The sequence below is a fragment of the Haliotis asinina genome, chromosome 5 (genome assembly GCF_037392515.1).
Source record: "Haliotis asinina isolate JCU_RB_2024 chromosome 5, JCU_Hal_asi_v2, whole genome shotgun sequence".
In the NCBI taxonomy this organism is placed as follows: domain Eukaryota; kingdom Metazoa; phylum Mollusca; class Gastropoda; order Lepetellida; family Haliotidae; genus Haliotis; species Haliotis asinina.
Genome location: NC_090284.1, coordinates 42,163,531 through 42,187,023, shown reverse-complemented (window position 1 = coordinate 42,187,023; position 23,493 = coordinate 42,163,531). Strand labels below are relative to the sequence as shown.

At 41.8% G+C, this 23,493-nt stretch overlaps 2 protein-coding genes across 3 annotated transcripts in view; one reads left to right on the top strand and one right to left on the bottom strand.

Moving 5' to 3' along the window:
• LOC137284574 (guanylate cyclase 32E-like) overlaps positions 1–15,506 on the top strand; it is a 31,984-nt gene extending 16,478 nt beyond the window's left edge. Inside the window, exons 10-21 of the mRNA XM_067816423.1 lie at positions 358–516; positions 883–987; positions 2,088–2,159; positions 2,806–2,971; positions 3,433–3,582; positions 6,475–6,658; positions 7,181–7,321; positions 7,900–8,023; positions 10,216–10,459; positions 12,062–12,160; positions 13,300–13,391; positions 13,770–15,506. Coding sequence (XP_067672524.1) covers positions 358–516; positions 883–987; positions 2,088–2,159; positions 2,806–2,971; positions 3,433–3,582; positions 6,475–6,658; positions 7,181–7,321; positions 7,900–8,023; positions 10,216–10,459; positions 12,062–12,160; positions 13,300–13,391; positions 13,770–14,462 — 2,229 coding nt within the window. The 3' untranslated portion in view covers positions 14,463–15,506. The remainder of the gene's footprint in view (positions 1–357; positions 517–882; positions 988–2,087; positions 2,160–2,805; positions 2,972–3,432; positions 3,583–6,474; positions 6,659–7,180; positions 7,322–7,899; positions 8,024–10,215; positions 10,460–12,061; positions 12,161–13,299; positions 13,392–13,769) is intronic.
• Positions 15,507–18,883: 3,377 nt separating this feature from the next.
• The window catches only part of LOC137284517 (guanylate cyclase 32E-like), a 122,603-nt gene continuing 117,993 nt past the window's right edge, over positions 18,884–23,493 (bottom strand). For both annotated transcript variants that reach the window (XM_067816350.1, XM_067816349.1), the window contains exons 20-21: positions 22,425–22,516; positions 18,884–20,778 (exon numbers count right to left, since the gene is read on the bottom strand). In XM_067816350.1, the coding sequence (XP_067672451.1) occupies positions 20,317–20,778; positions 22,425–22,516 (554 nt within the window). In that variant the 3' untranslated portion in view covers positions 18,884–20,316. The remainder of the gene's footprint in view (positions 20,779–22,424; positions 22,517–23,493) is intronic.

The following is a 23,493-nucleotide window of genomic DNA, read 5'->3' as shown; positions in this document are numbered from 1 at the left end:
TTTCAACGCCGTTTTTTTCACCGTTTACAGGGAAATGAAACACCCATAAAATCGCGTCTTAGGTGTTTTTGCATGCAGTGTATGGGGAATGTCTGTTGTTTAACGGCGTATTCTGCAATATGCTAGATCTATGACGGCGGTCTGTAGGTAAACGCGACTGAACCAGACAGTTCAGTGACAGATATTATGAGTAGCGATTTACATTAACTGAGGTATTCAAACACAAAACTATTACAGACAATCCAGTGATTAACCGACCTTGTGCAGTAGGGCATGTATTTACCACGCAAGCAAGCCTGATTTATATGCATGATCAAAAAGGCAGTATGAAAAACGCATATGACATGACTACCCCAGGGTGTACAGAAGAGTCAGAAAAGTCTAAGCTTCGTGCAGGACCGCAGTGAGCAGAAGTTTACTAAAGCCGGTGTCTACAGAGGCACGTTGGTTGCCATGAAGCTGGTGAAGAAGCGACAGCCAGACCTCACAAGGGACGTCAAGTTGGAGCTCAAACAGGTCAGTACAGGTCATCGTGGTGCCACAAACAGGAGGGTTGTGAGCTGAGCGTGCTCCTCTCACATAATTTACTTACATTCAAAGATATGGGTGTTCCTTGATATTAAACCAACACACGTCAAGGAGGGTTGTCTTGCCATCTATGGCGACACAAATCGTTCTGCGAGGTTGTCTCCTGTAGGTACACAGGAAACCTATGACTTTTGGTCAGAATCGAGGTCAGTCCTTGTGATGTTTTAAGGTTTAGTCGTCTTTTTCACCAAAATGGTTGACGTTTGCGAGCTGCACAAATGCCAGTTACTGAAATACAATTAAAAGTACTGTATAAAAAAACTATCATATTCAACTTACTATACCCTGTCCTAGATGAGAGACCTGCGACACGACAACATCGTACAATTCATTGGCGCATGCGTGGAACCCAATGAGGTGTACATCATCACTGAGTACTGTCCCAAAGGAAGTCTCGAGGTAACTTTCTCTATCAAATCAACTTGAATGAAGCTTTTATAAGTTAGTTAAATATACCACATTGCCCAAGGTCAAATCTGATGCATAAACTACACAAAAGCGTACTAGTAGCATCAGTTGTGAATGTTCAGTATAGAATACATAAGTGCACGAAAGCACGCTTTAGATCAGTGACGATCCTTATTCGTGTTAAAATCCACATGACGTCAGGGACAGTGGGGTAGCCTAGTGGTTAAGGGGTTCGCTCGTCATGCGTAACACCGGGTACCTCGGTTTAGTTCCCCACGTGGGCACAATGAGTGAAGCCTGTTTCTGGTGTCTCCCGGCATGCTGGATTATTTGTAAAGGCAGCGTAAAACCATACTCACGTCATGAACGCTATGAAAGTATGTCATATGATATCATCAATTCACTTTAACGCATGTTTAATCCCACTTTTACTACTTCCATTTATAATCCTTCGTGTCAGTAACCATTTTGGTGTTGGTATAATGATTCTAGACTTATCCTAGACTCTTTGCGTATTACTTGTGTGACCAAGCCATAGAAACATATGTAGTACCACGTATAGATAACATGCCACAGATTGCGAATCTGTTACTGATTCCAAAGATACATGGGTTCTTTTACTTGAATTTAAGGACAAACTTTCATCAATCCAAGTCGTTTGACCCGCCATTATAGTGTGTAAAGAGTTGCGCCCCTTAGACGTTCCAGAAACTTATGGCTGTTAGTTCGAATGCCAGATTCACTCTGATTATGTTTGAGGTCCATTAGCACATTAGCAGTTGTGAGTAAGTGAGTTTTACGTTTTATTTCAGGAAAATCCCTGTGTGTGTGTGTGTGTGTGTGTGTGTGTGTGTGTGCGTGTGCGTGCGTGCGTGCGCACCACAAATGTATTCACATATTGAACACAAGTTTGCAATAGACCGCCGGTCTTAAGCGTGACGAGCGAATGCTTTGACTATTACGCTACACACCGCCAAGTCACTGAGGGTTTCACTAACATGGCACCTCATTAATACCTAAAGACTTGGGCTTACATCCTCACTTTTCTAGCGTCTCACTAATTCTGCTGAAATATTTCAATTCTCCTTTAGGACATTCTGGAGAACGACGACGTCAAACTCGACACCATGTTCATTGCCTCCATTGTCGCCGACATACTCAAGGTGATTGCACGTGTAGGATTATGTCGACAGCAGATAATCTCTTGCCTCCTATTAATGGATCAACCTAATCTTCACCTCAACATGGAGTAATACAATAGCTAATGGTTATCTAAATACGTTGGATGAAGCGGTGTGTTTTATACAGGTTGTCCTACAGGCTGCGTAAGAGAAACCAGTGTAGATCTGGGCTTTTATAATGTATATTTTAAAGTCAATAACGGTCTGAAGATCATGTCATTTGAACCGATGAGAGATGTTTTCACGAGCCATTTTGTTTTTCTGTCCTAAGTTTTAACGTAAAATCTCATTTAACACCATTCCTGTGCTTGATACATTCCACCTTTTCGTGCTTGTCATATTTTACGAGTTCGAGATGTTCATGTTATTCCACTGAACCGAAACACCTCAGTGTATTAAGTTTTCATGTTGTCGGAACATGGCAGTGTTTCTCATATAGTACTAGGCCTAGATTTTTTAAGGTCTTTTAGTGCTAAGATAGTCGTAGGTTAATGTTAACATATGACACTTGCGACAATCTTAGCGCTAAGAGACCTTCGAAAATCTAGGGCCATTGTGTTGTCCACCCATAGTATACGCCTTAATGTACACAGTTTTCGTGCAATATACCCAGATTTCGTGTTGTCAGGGTATGGTATACTTACATCAGAGTGACGTAGGGAGCCATGGTGACCTCAAGTCCTCCAACTGCCTGGTGGACAGTCGGTGGGTGGTCAAGATCAGCGACTTTGGCCTCAACAAGTTCAAGAGTGGACAGGAGATACCGTATCATGGCGAGCATGCTTTATACAAACGTACGTTTAGCTGTGAGGGAAGCGCACGTACAATCATGCGTTTCATGCTCAGTTGTGTTAGAATATTGCGTGAATAAGTGCGACAGACCACTTACATGCAAGTAAGGTTCCAGAGGACTTTGGTGAGACTAGTTGTGACATGAGCAACGATGCCCGTGTTGAATAGCACCTTGGTCAAACCAGTGTGTAAACGTTGGATCGTTGATGATACCATGATGAGCATAAAACAACATAAAAGTATCCCAATATCGTTTCACAATATTGATAATTCGATTTAAAGCATTTCATTTTTAACACACAAAAAATCAACTAACAGTTCAAACACTGAATTTATACTTCTAAGTTAAAAGAATGTCTTTGGAAGTTTTGGTAGTCCAGCTTAGAGACACTGTATGGAATAATGCTCATAAACCCCTACAAACTGCAGATGGTGGGGTAACAATGTATCGCTTTATTGGCAGGTAATCTGTGGATGGCTCCTGAACTCCTCCGTCTGTCTAAACCCCTCCGAGGGGGGACACAAAAAGGGGACGTCTATTCCTTTGGTATAGTCCTGTACGAGATCCTGCTCCGAGCCGGCCCGTGGGGCGAATGTCACCTCACACCAAAAGGTAGTTGTTCTTTATCAATATAAGTTGTAAGTGAGTGTGTTTTATGCCGCTTTAAGCTCTATTCCGGCAATATCACGACAGGTGACATCAGAAACAGGCTATACACTTGGCTAGTGACAAGCGAAGTCTTCAATAACTGTCCTATCCTACCGCTCCAATGCATGGTTTAAACAATCACAGGCGTGTACCATTTTGATGAATCTCACAGGAACGCGCGTGGTGCTGACAGACCAATTAACACTATGGCGAAATTGCGAAACGAACGTCTGATCGGAGGATCCTGGTTAGACTAAGCTGCGCAACTCTGCACATTTCCGGGGCTTTTAGACCACTTGGGGTCATGGTTCTATACATGTTGTTCTGAAACCGCTGTTTAATGGGAACCAACTTTATGGCAGATTCGGGTTTGTAAAAGATCTTATGCATACCGCTGTTAAATGCCTGTATAAGATATCTCGGGTATATATAACACAGAACAATGGAGATTCGTATATATAGCAGCGTCGCTGTTCTGTCGTGACATCATATTCGTAGCGTCAAATATAACCGCGCAACTTGACGACTTTGTTAATTGGACGACATTGTCTTTGAGAAGGTAGTGGCTTGCTCCACACCGATGTAACTGCGCCGTTCAGATAAAGCAGTGGTTCTAAAATTGGTTGTTGCAAGTTGGATAGGTAACCATAATCGCTGTGAGAAATGTGAGAATATTACGGAAATACCAAACATAACACCACGTGCATAAACCCGAGCGTCTCACATTGCAGCGGTCTGATTGCCTTTATCGAGTCGTCATTCTGTAAATGTGGGTTCTTATGTTTTAAAGTTACGTTTTATTAACGTCCTTTAAGAGGCTGTACGTAATGTTCATATCTCATATACAAAATGATCGACTCTTGGTCTTTGTTTATCGTTCAATAAAACGCTTCTGGGGAGAGAAGAACATTCGGGGCTGCGTCAGTCGTGGATTATTTTGTCTGCAGTATTTTATAGTACAATATACAACTCCCCATTGTCGCTTTGTTTTGCATATACAGGCTTGTAGCAGTAATGGTTATGTTTTTAATAGAATAATGTTCTTCGTTTGAAATCTCCGGTTCAAATCAATCTCCTTCTTTTATTCTAATAAAATGGGAAAGGATATTCACTTAAGCGTTGTCACAACTATTGATATTATATATTTTCAGTCAGATAAATGCTAGTAGTCCCGGAGTGTAGTAGGGACACCTAACTTACATTTGCATCACTGCTGTTACAAGTATCTATGTAAAGGTAGCAAGGTTTTAACACTTGAAGTGACTGTCAATGAAATGTTAAACTTTTTAATTGGAGGGTACAAACAGATGCGACGTGCTATGTATATTTCTTTCTCAAATGGTGACAACGGTTTTAAACCATAACTAAATAATCTCATCTGCTGCAAGCCAAAGACCTACTGATGTTTTATATCTTTGCTGAAGTGAAACGGTAGTCTAATGGTTAAAGCGTCCGCTCATCACGCTGATGACCTGGGTTCGATTCTCCAGATGAGTACAATGTGTGAAGCCCATCTATGGTGTCCCTCGCCGTGATATTGCTGGAATATTGGTAACATCGGCGCAAAACCATACTCGCTAACTTTACTAAGTTGATACCTATATTAATCAATCTGAGATTTACGCGGTGTTCGTATTAAGCCCAAGGCGATATTATGGAAATACGGGATTGACAAGAATGAAAAAACGATTCCAATCCCATTTTATAGCCTGTTAGATTAAAATAATCATTTTTTTCATTTGTACGAACCATTAAGATGGAGCGAAAGACCTCTTTGAAAGTCACAAAACATATCAGTGTAAGAAATTCACGTCGTAATTAAACTTGAAATCCTTCATACTGTATTTCCCAAGCAGGCTGTACTTCAACCTGAACGGTAAATTGATCTTGTTTAAAAATCATTATATAGTTAATTCTACGTCCGTACGCGGATCTCGTCTCTTTTCTGCTGACCTATTGAACGAGGGTCATTTCATGAATAAATATCAAATCTGTCATTTATCCTCCCTGTGGTAGAGTACAAAGACACGACTCGGGATTCGTTTCGCTCAGATGCAATAATTACTGTCAGTCTTTGTGAATAGTGGTTTCATATTAAAACACCACTTGATTTTCGTTTCGTTAAACGCTCCTCGTGAATACATGTACTGTGCGTGCATATGGGTGCTAAAAATAGTTTTTTAGGCGAAAAAGAAGATTTTTTGTGTGTAAAGAACCCACTTTGGTGTTTTCTTACTGGAGAGATCCAGCATTGCATGGGGTTAAGCATCTGCGGAACGGAGTGTAATCGACTACTGTGGAGGCCGGTGGTAGCTATAAATCTGGAAACCGAGTACTCAGCTTCAGGCACACAGTTTCTGAAAGCCCTGTATTAAAAAAGTAACCTCTTTCTGCTTTGGGATATGCAGATCTATTTCAGTCATTTACAGAATTTATAGGATAGTCTTTGCAATGAACCTATCCACTTTTTAAACGTTTTCCTCTGTGTGTATCTGCAACTAGTGCTGGTTGTAAGATTGAGTATAGTTTTACGCCGCCTTTAGCAACAGTCCATGAGGGGATTCGAGACCGGGTCTTCGGCATGATGAGCGGACGCTTAAACAACTGGGCATTGTCGCCTTTTGTTGCGAGCATTGATTGCTGAAAACCTGTTCCACCCCGAATCTTCACGGGTCCTAATATTGATCAACATACGAGGGAACAGAGATATGATGACACATAATCAACCACATCATCGGTCCTGTCCACCCGATCCACATTGTTACGACCAACTTTTGAATGAAATGGTTTTGTGTTAACATGGAATTTACCTGGTATATATCGCGTATTTACCCTTTTTCCACTTGTGTTTACCAGAGATAGTGGAAAAGGTTAAAGCTGGCACTGATGAATCTGGCATCTACTTCCGTCCTAACCTTGCCCGTATTACATGGGATAGTTACGTCATCGATGTCATCAAAGACTGCTGGGACGAAGATCCAGAACAGCGACCCGACTTTAAGACGGTCAGAAAGATGCTCCGACCTATGCAGAAGGGAATGTGAGTTTGTTTGTTTGTTTGTTGACATCATGAGCAACTATCCACGCCCTCAAAGTACGCGGCCGACCTTGATCCGCGTTGTCGGCTCTTACGACCGGCATAGGTTAGTTGGGACCTGACTGAACTCGGAATGCCCGTAGCTCAGTGGTGTATATGTTCACTCCGGGTTGATTCACGGTTTGGTTCGAGTGAGTGAGACCCATTTGTGTTACCCCCTTAGTGATAGGATGCCATACAGCTAAAAGCCGGACACTATCACTGCAGTTGTGCAGTTGGATTCATGTATTTCACAATCTGTCAAATTAACAGTTTCAAAGTATATTCAGTCTCTGTGGGAGGAGTTTCCTTCCTTTGTTGTTCAGGATTCGCACCCTAATTGTGACCCGGTTTTGTCCGCACTATATCCGTGCTCTGATGATTTATTAAAATAAGCAATCTGGGTCACAATCTTCACATTTAACGGCATACGGCATGTTTGTAAGAGCGGTGTTTAACAGAACGTATTCACATGGTCTGACACAGGAAGTCAAACATCTTCGACAACATGATGATCATCATGGAGAGGTACGCCAACAATCTGGAAGCAGTAGTCGCAGAGAGGACGGTGGAGTTGGCGGAGGAGAAGAAGAAAACGGATCTGTTGCTATACAGGATGCTGCCGAAGTGAGTTAGGGGATCGTGGATTCTAGGGATGACTAGATTTTCAGCTTTAGGGACTGGCCATTTTGGCCGTGGTGTGCAGTGTTGACGACCAGGTTTGGTTCGGACAGCGACGGCTACCAATGAGGGGTGCAGTGAGTGGTGACGGTTAGGGTTCTGGGTGGTAAGGGACCCCCTTGGACGAGCAGATGAGCGGACAGGGCCTGTGTCGCTCGACAGGATCGCGAATGATGAAGGTTTGGGGGCAACTTGCAGGTTAGCGGTTGGGCTGGTGATTGTTGCTTTGGGTGTATGGGATACGAGTGATGGGTTGAAGAGGGTTTGAAGGATGAAGTGACCTGTCTTGCTTGGTTGGTAACCGTAAGGTGCAAATGTGACGCTGATTTGTGGTAAGGTTTTGAGAGGATGAGAATAGTAAGGGTGGGAACGTGTGAGTTCTGGAAGTGAGTGTGAGTGCTGAAAGGGATGGGTCCGGTGGGAAAGATGAGAGCTTCTGGCCGGGTTATTATGTTATCGATAAAGAACTCACTCACTCAAATCCCACTTTCCCACTCTCGCACACCAATGATATACCCCACCAGGAGTGTAGCTGCCCAGCTGATCCGCGGACAGCCTGTCATACCAGAGGCCTTCGACGTCGTCACCATCTACTTCAGCGATATCTGCGGCTTCACGGCGTTGTCGGCCGACAGCACGCCTTTACAGGTAAGTGTTGAGCGTCAAAGTCTGTGTCATCATTCATTACCTTCGTTTTTCATAGGATTACCGAAACCATCTCATTTTTACCATCATAACAAAGCCAAAACGCTTTACTACTTTACATATACCCTAATCAAATGTTTAATAGCTTATTCAGTATAAAAAATCATTTCTTATATCCTACCGTAAATAAAAACTAGATGAAAACGACGAATGTTGAGGCTGATGAAACTGAACGTTGTCGTCAATCACTATCTCAATAAAGGTTCATTGCTTTCTCAAAAATGCCAATACGACTTAATACTCCTAAAAAGTTTATATTCTATATTTCAAATGGCAAACACATTTCGTCGTACAGCAATAATGATTTAGGGGACGTTTACGTCCACGCTCTTATAATGATGCTGAAATAACCATTGATTTATGAAAATGCCATATTCCTGGGAAGGGATGTTTATGGATACAATTGTGCACTATATTCCATGCGGAATGAGAATTTCTTTTTTTAAGTGGGAGAAAGCTGAAATTCCTGGGGTTTGCTTGACAATCTTGTAGCTGTGTCAGTCTGACCTCGTTCTTTCCTTTGTGCACCTTCCTACACAAACTGACCAACGAAATGTGTTTTCAATCCCCTCATTTTTTACTAATTTCTAAGTGAAATCCAGCACGAGTATGATGGAAAATTAAAACAAAATTATATAAGCCGTTTCATATGAGGGGTCAAAATGTTGACTCGAACGTCAGAGGAAGACTAAATAGTGGTTTCTAGATCACATTGGCGGTTTGTTGTTGATTCGATTGCATATATTCGTTGTTACAACATCTAGTATACGTGTGGCATGCAATATATGCATGAATGGCCAGTCGAAGAAATTACATTATGGTCTTACATACCCCAATTATAATTTGAACGACCATCCGATTCTTTGATATTCCTGAGTACTGTAAATCTGTTATAGGAAGACTTACGATAGCGACAGGCATATATGAGACGGAGTGAGTGAGTGGGTGGGTTTAGTTTTACTCCGCACTCAGCAATATTTCAGCTATATGGCAGCGGTCTGTAAATAATCGAGTCTGCACCAGACAATCCAGTGGTCAACAACATGAGCATCGATCTGTCCAGCTGGGAACAGATGGCATGTGTGAACCAAGTCAGCGAGCCTGACCACATGATCCCGTTAGTCTCCTCTTAAGACAAGCATAGTCATCTTTTATGGCAAGCATGGGTTGCTGAAGGCCTATTCTACCCCGGGACCGTCACGGGTCATATGAGACAGATATCATAGTTGATACCTTGTTTACTGGCTGGTTGGTTTGTTTACTGCAGGACCCAGCAATATTCCTACTATACGACGGCTGTAATAATCGAGTCTGCATCAGACAATCCAGTTATCAACAGCATGAGCATCGTTCCATGCAACTGGGATACGATGACATGTGTCAAACAGTCAGTTGCATCTTAAGACAATTTTGAAACATTGGTTGGAAAAGACCAATTCTTGCCCGAATCTTCAGGGTATCTCTTCATGTACCCATGCATAACATCTCTGCATGCACCTATATATACTCCTCAAATAAAAGTAGGGATTTTCATTTTTTTTCAAATTTACGATTAAAAGTGTTTAGGACATTTATCGAAGGCAATCAATGTTGATATGATATTACTGAATGTTGTGAGAGTACATGACCAATTGCACCTCCTTACAACCATAATAATTTGGAATGTAGTCGCTTTTGAAAGATGATTGGTGTGTAGCATGTAATTTGGATGTATACGATTTTCATTTTAAAACAAACGAATAGAAACAAACACTAACAAATGTGTGATGCAAAATGAGCGTCAAAGTTAATGTTCTAAGTGATTTCTCGACCTTCTTGAAAAAAAAACCCGTCAAAATCAAGAATGGGACCCCATGCACGAGTATCCAGATTGAAAGTTAATTATTCCCTATTTTTTAAGAGTATATAATATCTCTGCAATCGCTTTATATGAAATTCATGAAAAGGTCATCTAATATCACGTTACTTGGCTGTCATGGATTGATTCGTTGTGGGTCATCGTGACCCGCTGGCGACGGATGATGCCAATCTGTCAATCACTTGTTGCTATACAGCTGGAACATTGCTTACTAGAGAGTAAAGAGAAACTGAAGCTATGTTAAACACTATTTAATCCTGTTGTGTGTCTGCGTCAGGTGGTTGACCTCCTGAACGACCTGTACACGTTGTTCGACTCCATTATCAAACACTACGACGTGTACAAGGTGGAGACTATTGGAGACGCTTATATGGTGGTCAGCGGACTGCCCAACAGGAACGGTGACAACCATGCAGGGGAGATCGCCTCCATGTCCCTCCATTTACTGACCGCCATCAAACAGTTCAAGATGAGGCACAAACCGGACCATATTCTCAAACTCAGGATAGGACTTCACAGTGGTAAGTCATTTCCTCAGTTCTCACGCACTGGCCTGCACAGTGGTTCTTCGTTTTCACAGTTCTCGCACATTGGCCTTTACAGTGGTACGTCGTTTTAACAGTTCTCAGACCCTGTTCTTCACAGTGGTGCTTCGTTTTCACAGTTCTTACACAGAGGCCTTTACAGTGGTACATCGTTTTTACAATTCTCACACACTGGCCTTTACAGTGGTATATCGTTTTTACAATTCTCACACATGGGCCTTTATAGTGGTGTATCGTTTTCACAGTTCTCACACATTGGCCTTTACAGTGGTATATCGTTTTCGCAGTTCTATTACATTGGCCTTTACAGTGGTACGCCATTTTCATAGTTCTCACAAACTGAGCTTCATAGTGGTACGTCGTTTGCACAGTTCTCACACATGGGACTTAACAGTGGTACTTAGTTTTTACAGTTCTCACACATTTGCATGGGCCTATATTACAAGAGATGTTCATTTGTCTCACAGTCCTCACACAGTCACACAAGTCTTCATAATTGTGCGTCGCTCTCACAGTTCTGATATATACTACCCATCAAAGGTTTAGACTCACTAGTGTAAATATAGCCACTTTCTTCAGGCAACTGTTCCAAACTAGATTTTGCAAAACAATCCATACTGTTTAAAGATACTGTTTACTCATGAACTGATGTAAAACTGTAAAACAAATTCGCAACCTTGAAAAGATTATTCTCATGCGTTCAATAAATGATGAAAAATGGCGATTTCCTATGAAAACTTTAAACCAAAACGCAACTGTTCACATGTACGATATTTTCACATGCTTTTCAGCAATTAGCTGAATGAATGGAGAAGGTTTGCAGGTGGTTTCCCAAAATTAGTGGAGAAATTCGTCTTCGATGTAACCATATATACATACATAAAGTGCGTGCATTAAGTGAGTCTAAACTTTTGATGGGTAGTATAGTTCTCACAGGTTCATGGGCCTACGTAGATGTTAAGTTGATGTACATTTACCTCACAGTCCCCTCAAAGCTAGACGGGCCTCCGTGTTAGTAGTACGTGGTATATATCACGCTGTCTTCGTACTCTTTCATAGCATTCCTCATACAATTCTCACAGTTCTCAACAGTTTTCACACAGTTTCACTTGTCAATCATCTCCTCACACTCTCTCGCTTTCTCGCGCCTTCGTATAATTGCAGAGACCTCCTAGGAGTTGCTAGTTATATATCGTTTAGCATCTACATCTGGTAGTTGAAAGATAGTTATGCCTTAATTTCGGGAATGTATGTTAGAGATTCTCCCAACCGCTAAACAAATTCACGAAGAAACCGTAATGAATCCACCCCAAACCTCGAGTGACTCTTTCTGTCAACCAATCCCAAACCACACGCACGAACACATGTCCACCTTCATACCTCACCATCAGTGATCACCACTGCTTGTCTCAACTACACTATATTCGTCTGTTACATCTTCAACGCCCTGTCCTCGAATGTGACCGAAGGGTATGGGGAGGTATTGCTTGTTCGCAGATACGTACAACCGCGCTTTTCCCTGTATCTCCCCCTTCCCTCCCTACTTCCTCACTCACTAACTGATTGTCTCACTCCCAGGTCCCTGTGTCGCCGGTGTCGTAGGGCTGACCATGCCGAGGTACTGCCTGTTTGGGGACACGGTCAACACCTCGTCAAGGATGGAGTCTAACGGTGAAGGTAAGCGTTATCTGATCATCTCTGCCAATGTCACCATGCCTTTCCTACTGGCATACACGCGTAAATAAACCGTTTCAAGCAGGAGCCAAGTTCCTCATAATAAAATACCTGTAGCAGTTGATTATATACGTGAACTTACTTAAAATAATAATCACCCTGCTTACCTACAGATGGTGCTCGCTTTTATAGCATGAGTCATGCTGTTGCTTAATTGGAAAACGGAGATCTTTCCATACACTTAAAGAACCTGGAAAGGGTAATGACAAGAAGGTGGTGCTTGTAGCTTGACTGGTCTGTCTCACAAACCCTGAACCATAGTATTTTCCCTTCCGCCCAGCCCTGTCTGTAACGAAAAACGTTTAAAAGACGTCCAGATTTTTATCAGGTTCTCAATCTCCAATCTCTGTGGGGTACATTTTCATCATTATGAGATTTATTTGCCCCTATCAAAACTATATATTTCAGAGCAGCTTGGCTTGCGTAATAAGAGTGTGGGTGGGGGTTGTTTTACGCCTACAGTACCAGCATTCGTGCAGAGGGACATAAGAATTTGATTTTCTAATATATGGGTCGTTTTCAGTTTTAAATAAATTAAGTTAACTCCGTTCCATGATCGACAAAATATTTGTATAGTTAGATTTCGACCTCACTATTAAAATACTAACTATGATACCATGTGTGTTCAAGAAAGTACTAAACATATGTTGCACAATGGTGGCACAGGTAACAAACACGTGTGCCAAGGCGTGTCAAGCGTACGGTGGAACAAACATGTTACATGTCAAAAACAGAGAAACTGCTTTTGACAGACATCCCATGACGTGATAAAGAATGATAATACGGAGCGTGTGAGTTACTCCGTTTTGAACAGAATTTCACAATAGTCAACGTGTCAGCACAATACGAGACGAACTCTAGACTTGAACTGAGAAATAGACACAGACACAAGCATCTTGAGAGTCATCGTCATCATCATCATCATCATCATCATCATCGTCGTCGTCGTTAATAAACCTTTATCCATCATTGTTTTCCAACAGTCTCTGTATAAGTGGACTGTGCTGTCTGCGGCGGAAAATAACATTCTTTCATTCATTCCGTCACATACATACCCACTCACATGCTGCACTCTGTCTCAGCCTTGAAGGTGCACGTGAGTCCGACCACCCGGGGGATACTGGAGAAGTTGGGCGGTTACTACCTGGAGGAACGGGGGCTTATCGCCATGAAGGTACAGTACTCTGCTACATGTTTATGAACACCATCATAAACAGAGGCTGTCTGAGTGTTTTTCGGACCGTAAATTTTATATATCAAATTGTGCACGTCTTTGGATGAATTTGATTTTGTTAGATGCGTTTTTTTGTGTAGCCATCTCAATTTGATTCGGGACTGCCAATGCTCCAACCAAATCAGCCAAATCAAATTATAGCACCTTAGTCTTTTTTCAACATTCTTCCATGATGGTAAACTTGTAACTACATTATGTGTTATGGAAATAGATTTCAGCATATTAGGTCAGCCGCAAATGGTTCAAAAGTGGTTATTACGTAGTCTATATAAGTCATATGATATGAGGTCTCCACATAAATGCGAGTTCTGTTTACAGGGTAAAGGCGAGATCAGAACATACTGGCTGCACGGCGAAGACAAGAAAGTTCGGGAGAAGCGAACTCGGAATTCGGATGACAGTGGTGTTCACCTAGACGCCCCGGACACCTCCGACAGCCAGACCACCCCTCAACCAGCAGAGAGCATTGCGGCTTTCAACACCAAGTCCTTCAACCCCTGTCTCAGACCGTCTCTCATATTTGAGAAGAAGAAATCTCAATTCCAGACCCCCACTAACCTCCCAGGGCAGGTGGACGGAGGGACGAGGAGCGAGCCTTCAGCGAAAGCCGAGGCGATCACTTCCGGTCGCAATCACCTCATAACTGTCTCAGAATATGATCCACATTTTGACCAGGCGGAAATCAGACCTGTTAACAAGCTGTTACCAATTTTGAGGACGAACGGTTCTAATTCCTCGAAAGAGTCTGGTAGTCTGAAAGCAAATGGTTCCAACAATTCCAGGGTTTCGTACCTCCTGAAAACAAACGGTTCCTCCCATTCGTCACGTGGTACTTCGTCAGCAGACATCGGGAGTTCAGACCGGAAGTGCACCGCAGTCCCTCTGGTTCAGATCGACATGGGAAGGTTTAAAGAGGAAGAGTCCTTGGATTCAAGCGGAACTGGGGACACATACTCCTCCGGATCAAGGCAGCCTAACACGGTCAAATTTTCAGATGACGCCATTCTTTGATAAGATATTATTTGAAAGTTTGCATATTTTTAAATCATGAGTGCGTAACATTGTTGGCTACTAGGATAAGACAAACAATTTCACTGAATGTGTTCAGCACATTCTAGGATTTTGTCTGTGGGTTTCTGCACGTTGAATGGCAACGTGACGTCACATTAGACCATCATGGATGTTGTGTCTGTAGATTAGATGTTTTCTATTTGTATTGAGGCTGCAGTATGACATGAACTGATGACCTGGTATGACGCCGTGATATGACCTGACGTTAATCAACAAAAACATGACGCCATACTACTTCACGTATGCAGAGAGGTAACGTTGCATTTGTCTCACTTGAAATGAGATCTTATTGTTGTTGTTATGGTTGAACTAAGCTCGTACTGCATTTGTCACGGATATAATGATAACATACTGCTTTTGTGGTCAGTGAACTGTGCTGATGCTTTATTAGTCACTGATGAATAGTGATCATACTTTATTAGTCATGGATGAACTGAGGTCATGTCTCATTAGTCACGGACTAACTGAGGTCATACTGCATTTACCATCGATGAACTACATTCACGTTGTGTTTATCAAGCATGAACTGATATTATACGATATTTATTGATACGGAAACACTGAGATTATACAAGAACCGTTTTTGTCAGAAATTCGCTGTTTGTGCAACGGATTAATGTTGGCACCACTGCGTGGCAAGAGCACTGCTGTATGACCGCGGACAAGAAACAGACGCTTACGTTTTCTGTGCAGTTGTGTGGATGGTGGACCTATCTGTCAGGGCCCTTTCGCAAACACCTGGTGTCACAACTGATTTTTTCAGCGGTCTAGTCATACATTTTTCATCGCTGTTTTATCTTGCAATCGTTCGTTCAAATGGAATCTGTTTGCGTAACATTATAATGTTTCTGTAAGTATATGTTATGTGGTCGCATTGTATGTTTGCGGATAAATCGAGATACGGCTTTGTTGCGGATAAACAAAATGAGCCTATCGAACAAACAGAGAAAACGATGGGATTGTTACGGATAAACTGTAGTGAAATTGTGTTGTCATTGTTATAGTGATTCAGTGAGTGAGTGTTGTTTTACCCCGCTTTAAGCATTGTCGGAGCACCTCCTTTACACATCTTGAGAATCGAAAACCCCTTTATCCCCTTGGACACCTACACCAATTATGATAGATCAGCTGAAATACTGTTCGCGAGTATTGTTAAACTGAAGTGTTCTTACTGTCACATGCACATAGAATCAGAAATAAGTGATCATTGACATAAGACGCATTTCGTTATCATCTTCCAGCATAACGATCCATTCACGCAATACCATATACCAGCACACAATACCATGCCACAGTGAACCATACCATTCATATACTTCATACCATACCGAATCATACCTTACCATACCATGCTACAAAACGATAACAGAAATGCCTCAGTCTTCAGCCGCTCTCTTAAACTGCTTCAATAAATCAGAGAAATGAGGCAGATTACCACTAATGATGCTCACGGTGGCCATGGGATGGAAGGTTCCTGGCAAACGTACAATAGGTTCAAAGACCTCGAATACACGTCATTGTGATATATGTAGAGTTCCTATATCGCCATGCACAATAGACCAGATGAATCACAGCTTAATGATAAAACGTAGGAACAAAATATCGGCTTGGACGTCGATCAATATTCGAATTTTCTATCCCACCACCGGAAACTGGGCAGTAATGCTGAAAATATGCAGGCGCCACCCATTAACTACCCTCTCGGGCATTAGGCTTACTGAACCCGGTTCACATATTACGTTCTGTGGGATTTATACTACTTTGATAGGAGGGCTTTATGAAACCTCAAAAACACGTCTTTGATTATAACGAGCATATTACAATCATTTGCGCTCCTAATGAGTTCTATGGGCAAGAGATGAGGAAATTTCACTTCTGTTTTGTTGTAAACAGGAAGCGGGAAGGACTTAGATGACATTATCTCATGCAGTCACGCGCACGCTCAAACATTGTTTAATTAAGAAAAACAGATAATTTTTTAATCTATTTGGCAAGTTTTTGTATGACCTTGTCTCATCACTATTTGATGGTGATTCAGGAAAAAACGTACTATGATATTGCGGATCGTAGAGTGGACTCAACATCTGCTTTTAGTAGAGATTTGTTGTTTGGAAAATAGTTTCTGCGGTTTTATGTGGTGATCGTCTAGCAGACAATAAGGCCACTAAGCAAGAGTCCACCCAGTATTTATGAGCTGATAAAGCTATACAGCTGGTTTATACACGCCATGTCTGTCTTACATAATAAAGCCGATACGTATATCTACAATACACTGGCTTTCACAATATTCCGTGATGGTTGAGTGATAGTTGAGACGCCAGTCGTAGAGACCTTCCAGAATAACGATGTCACATCACATGAAATACTTTACCGATGATATTCGTGGAAAGAACCGATGTCTGGTAGAAACAATCGATTCATTCGTTTCCGATCCGAAGGACGTAAAAGATACTGACGGCTCCGGAATTTTCAGTCCATTAGTTGTGCCATGGCCAACCAGTCGAATTCGTTCTGATTATTAATCACTGGTTAATAAGCAACATAACAGACGCGCGTTCGTCTCTGGAAATATATATTTTTGCAGTATGTGTTATGTTTGGAAATACACTTTCTCAGTGAAGAACAGCTTCTAGTATCTTTATTGGCTATCATAACATGAATCAAGCAAGGCACATATTCGCCAGCACACAAAGTCAAACTTCCATATTGTAACCCGCGGTGGCGGAGTGGGTTAGATCGCTAGAGTTCTGTGGATTAGATGTCTCACTTTGAGAGAGAAGGTTCGGATCCAGATTTGGACTACACAAAATCTACAATCTTAACCACACAGCCTTCGCTGTTTCAACGGGAATGGAAGTCGGACAACGAGCAGGCTAGATCACGTACTTTAGAAATGTATTCCAAAACATATAACACTACATATTGTAACACTACATATTTGACCATTTTCTAAATGACATTGTGTATTCTTTCATTGTGTGTCAGTTTAAAAAAATGAGAAAGTGGGAAATTCCAAAACCTTTATGTTGAATTTGACACGTTTCTGAAAGGTATTGTGTAATGATATAACTTTGATAAAAAAGAGGCCCTATTTAACATTGGCATGGCGTCCCCCCCCCCCCCCCCCCCCCCATGAGATTAGAGGACAATCTCTGGAACATCTAAAATCTAGACATACTTTATTTAAGGATATAGCATAAAGTAAGGGCTTTGTGGAAGGTAGAATCATGTGGTTTAGAGAATGTGAGACTGTGGCTGAACCAAGATACTATATGTCTGTCTGCCTTTCTTCCTAATAGATTTGCTCCAACCACCTGATAATGTCGTTACATGAGTAAAATACTGTCCAACGATAAAAATAAAATAAATACTGTTAAGTACAACTAACCGAACCACTGACACCGTCCCAAACGACTTAATGAGGAAGATGAAGAATCATAAAGGTTTTTAATTGAGCAGCTATTTTGTTTAGTCGTGAAATTTCCACATGAATTATGTTGGCAGGAATTAAGACAGAGAATCTGTAATTTATCCTGGAAAGAGTAAACGTTGAGATGTAGACATATAAACTAAAAGTATAATTATTCCAGGTAGTTGAGAGCTCAAAATAGGCTATTTTGAATGACATTTTGCGTATATCGGATATACTAGCAATTCTAATTTCGAGAGAAATTGATTTCTAATTAACACGGGCATGGTTTCAAGTGAGTGAGTATGGTTTTACGCCGCTTTAGAAGAAATAGTCCAGCAATATCACAGTCTCAAGACCATTATGGATTGAAGGAAATGTATTTCGTGGCGATATCGGTGTGTCTTTATGCTACATACTTTATACTCTATTTGTATATCGCTGATATCCAGCTCGCCAGTTTAACTGCCCAACGCGATTTGTTTTTTACCCCGCTCATTGAATGTCTATCACATCGGCGCATTGTATTTTCAATCCCAACACCCTGGGTATCATACAGCTCTTGCAGCCTACTAGTCGCACTGAGTTAATGTGGCTTTCCCATCCTTACGAGGTACCCATTCACAGCTGTGTGGACTGGGACACATAGTCACAGTACTTCGTCCATGTTTACAGCACATTGCCGTACCCGCAACTAGGTGTTTGCACGTATTCGCGTGGTCACCATCTTTACTGTTACTGGGGGTTATATCAAGAAGATTATCAGTTGCCAACAGTGTACAGGTAACAGCTGTCGAGACTGTCATTCTATCGACCATGAATGATCACGAAGTTTTACACTTTTCTTTTACATGTTTGTCTCTGAACGAAATACTCTAACCTTGTCGTTAATATGTGTGCAATATCAGTGAGTTGATGAAAGCCGCATCAAAAACAAAAGACGACTAACCAGTACATGCAAGAACGTTATTTAATCTCAAAATATTTCAAATATCAACATCATAAAAGACTGAAATGCGAACAGTTGAAACATTGCAATACTTGATGTGAATACATAGATAATCACGATCAAACACGTCGATACATACATCATCCGTGGTTGGTTGGAGTTCAACGTATGTAATCAGCATCTGTTATCCAGAACACTGGATTCTGTTATATGACGTGTAACAGAAGCAATGATGGAATAAACTTCCTGAACACGTCTCTCAACCCCAACATCCTGTCAGTCGGCATCCAATGTGGGTAATTGTGACTTACGACAAGAACATCAACATATCATCCTCTGTGGGCGTCCATCGTGAACAGCAGGAACACATTGCCAACACACATCATCAGAAGTCTTGGGATCAAACACCAGCAGTTACGACTCCTATCTTGAAGACATCGCAAGAATACATCATCCTACTCGTTGGCGTCCAGCTCAATCAATACAGGCTTACACCGTTGACACAGGACCGGAGCCTACGATCCATAGTTTTGCATTGCATAAACACATTATGACAACAATCAAGAACACATCGCCAAAACGCATAATTGTCATTTGGCGATCCATTACCATCCTACCCAGTACTGTTTCCCATGAGGCTTTACCGAAAACGTTTCTCGCACGATTTGTACTTTGTACATCTTTATGTGACGTCGATGAGATTCAGTGAGACTAAATATCCAGCTTGAAGGTCAATCATTGTTGGGATTTACAGTTATCTATCAGCATAGTATTCCAAGCTTCCATTGTCCTGGGATCATTTGTTATTGCAAGGATCTGCAGGCAGCTCGTACACACACATGCAGACTTCAGGTGTACGCGGTATAAAGAGGTAGTGAAGAGAATCAAAGACGTTATGATGAGAGCAAATATATAAACAAATGTTTCTGCCTTGTGATTCGTTTCAAGAAGACACTGTCAGCAAAAGATCTTGAAATCTCAGATTTATGCAACACACACACGCACATTCACACACACACACAGACACACACAAAACGTCCTGGCGAACACCAACAGCAGACCTTTGAGGGGAGTACATATACATTAAACTTCGGGAAAATGGATATTTCGAGAAAAAGGCAGTGCTAGTGACATAACAGCCTGGGTAAAAGCAAAATCCCTAGGTACCCCAATAAAAGCAGAAGGTACCTTTAATGGTAAAGATCTCTAAGTACAATACTGCCCAGAAGTTCATCCCCTTTGTTAATGTGTTGACCAGTCTGTGGAGAGATGAACACCCGTTTTACATGGAAATGTCAGGTAATGATCCTCTAGATATGACAGTGAGTAATACCTTCAATAAGTCGTCACCTTCGTCCTTTGAATAATTATCAACATCCTCCCATAGAGAAGACTGACGTATAGATAAGTCAACACAAACGGTTGAAGGATACAGATCACGTTCGACTGTTGCTCCGTGAATATATGATGGGGCCCATGGAATGACCGCTGCTGACTGACATCTCATGACAGCTCAACGACGACCGTCCGAGGCGAGTGTCCGTACGTCCGCCATTCTGATAAACAACAGTCATCTCCCGTGGGTCATGCGCGGACAGAAGACCCAGTGTCTCATTGGGTTCCTCTAGCGAACTGTCCGGATCGACCGGTGCGCTGTTCACTTCCTGTGTGACCGGAAGTCGGTCGCCCTGACATGAATTTCGGTGAGTTTGGTTAGTGTTTGGGTTGAGATAGCTGTTCCTGTAAACGCTCTGGTCTGACAACGGCTTCTCCCCATAGTCCAAGTTACCAACTGACACGCAACGTCCGTCTCTCCCTATGGCTTCTTCCGAGATCCGCCGAATCCGATGGGCTTGGTCTTCACCCGTAAGGAAGTAGGTCTTCTGCTCCCCTTTACCCTGAAACGTAAGAATAGGTTAGCATGGCTGTACACCGCTTTTAGTAATTGTTCAAAAACAGAGCTGCAATAAACACAAGGAATGTAATCATACTCTAACTGTAACCATATGAAAATCGGACCCCGAATCGGACGCGCAAAACATTTGGCTAGCTCACCACCCCTACGACAGAGTAAATCTGTCTTATGACTTAAGTGTCTGTATATGGAAAAATCGACAGTCACAGCAAATTCCAATACCATTTTGTCCGTCCACTAACACGTGTACGATTCACATTAATTTCCCAGACACTCATTAACACAGACAAGGGCCTAGTTCACCATAAACCACAAACACTGATATTTATCCTGCAATTAGAGTTATCAAATTAAGTGTTTCATTGCCCACGAGGGATAAATGATGGTGTCATAACCTTCACATATTTGTACATGTGCTTTTAGCGATTACAGAATGTCGATTGTTCAGTTGAATCCATATGGTGGCATGGTGCTTCATTGGTTAGAAAGGATTGATATGACATCCATTATTCATGATGTCACATATGATTACATCACACCAATGGCTCTTTTAAAATAAAATAGAAAACAGACCTCACACCATTTGCAAAGGCCCACGACTGTTATGAGTAAGCGAGTTAGTTTTACGCCGCTTTTAGCAATATTCCAGCATAATCACGGCGGACGACACTAGAAATGGGCTTCACACATTATGCCCATGTGGGAAATCGAACCCGGGTCTTCGGCGTAATGAGCGAACGCTGTAACTACTATGCTATCTCGGCCCAATGACTATTTTGACCCCTAGCAAATGGTGAATAATACAAAAGGAATATCCTGCACGAAACTTGTAGTATTTAGTATATTTATCGATTGTGAATGAATTTTGTAAGTGCCTTGCCAAGGGCGTGGGATAAATTAACCACTCTCATTCGCTCGAGACACATGAGCTTCTGTAATCCCCTGCAGCACGGAGATTGTCTTCTAAGATTGGAGGGGCGGTGGGGTAGCCTAGTGGCGTTCGCTCGTCGCTCGTCACGCCGAAGACCCAGGTTCGATTCCCCACATGGGTACAATGTGTGAAGCCCATTTTCTGGAGTCCCCCGCCGTGATATTGATGGAATATTGCTAAAAGCGGCGTAGAACTAAACTCACTCACTCTAAGATTGGACGTAAAACAAACCTGTGCACAGACCCTTATTTGTATTTCAGTCAAATCACGGCATACAGGTTAATGTGCAGTCTTTGTTTAAAGCCGTTTGAGCATTTTTCAGCCATGTGACGACAGTCTGTAGATACCTGTCTGTAGATACCTGTCTGAATGTGACAATTCACTGATTGCCATCAATATCTCCGATCCATTTAGCATCTACCAACAAGTTCATGTAGCCAGAAAACACGATCTTGCCAGTCGCCTCTTACGAACGACAAACATGAAGATCAGGTCTTAGCTGGATCTTCACCAGACCTTCATGGGTTGTCAGTTGTTGAAGCTACTTATCTTACACATCCCCCATTTTAATAAACATTAGCGGGGGAGATACTACAAACCAAACAATTTTTTATCCGAGATTCGAACCGACGATACGCAAGGGACACAACTCCATAAGCTAATTGCGTCCCCATTATAAGGTAGGTGTGAATATGTACCTTCATGCTGACAATTCCCCTCTCTTCCAGACAGTACCCACCGAGGTGGTCCAACTTGTCCTTACACTGCTGACTGCAGTGGATCCTCATTGCTGGCAAAAGACAACGGTCACAATGAAAGGTACACCTGAACACATCGATTCACACAGGACACTTCCGACTGTTACCGGAGATTACCGAACAAAAAGTACCACGTGACAATATCTTTCATTTGCGATGTCTATTATACTATATCAAGAGGTCATATCAACTTTGGCATACTGATGATGTAATATTAGTTTGGGTACATGATACTTAGGTAGAACGATATCCCTGAACGATATCAATAATCGTTGTCGTTTGTATGTAAAGTATTGCTTTCTTTGATTTCCATCAAAGGAGTGTTGATGAGGGAGGGACACTGCCTTTAGTGAATAGCACCAATAATCACAATATTTAATTCATGTTTGTAATACAATGTCAGTTGTCACGCTTGTACATTGTTCAACAGATTGCGGGATATTTAAAATAGTAATACTGAATAAACCAAATCGATCGACGTTCAGTATATAAAGCAACACGGATGTCGAGTGATCATTCCCCCTATTAGCCTAATATGATTATAGAGAATATACCTCAACTGAATAAAATAGGGACATAATGAACAAATTAAAAGATTCTGAGTCTTTGTCTTTTCAAACGTGATGTGTAACAGTATTATGTTCGTAAACCAGCTGGAAACATTCATTGTTTTCTCGCCAATGATATAACAAATGATGAAAATCTCACACATAAAGGACAACGTTGTCTAACAAATCAAGCCATTATCGGAACATGCACCCCGCCCCTCTCGTACAGCACGTGTGATTTCAAATACCACGACAGTTGGAATCCGTAAATCCAAAAGCATGTACTTAAAATTCGATCATATTAGAGAAGTGCCCAACAGGAAATCGCTATCCGGTGTGCAAATCAGAGCAATGTACAACGCTGGACAACGGCCATTCTGGTCCATCCCCGAAACAGAACCTCATAGAAAGTACTTTACATCACTGACCAACGTCTGACCATTGGTCATTATCTGTAATGG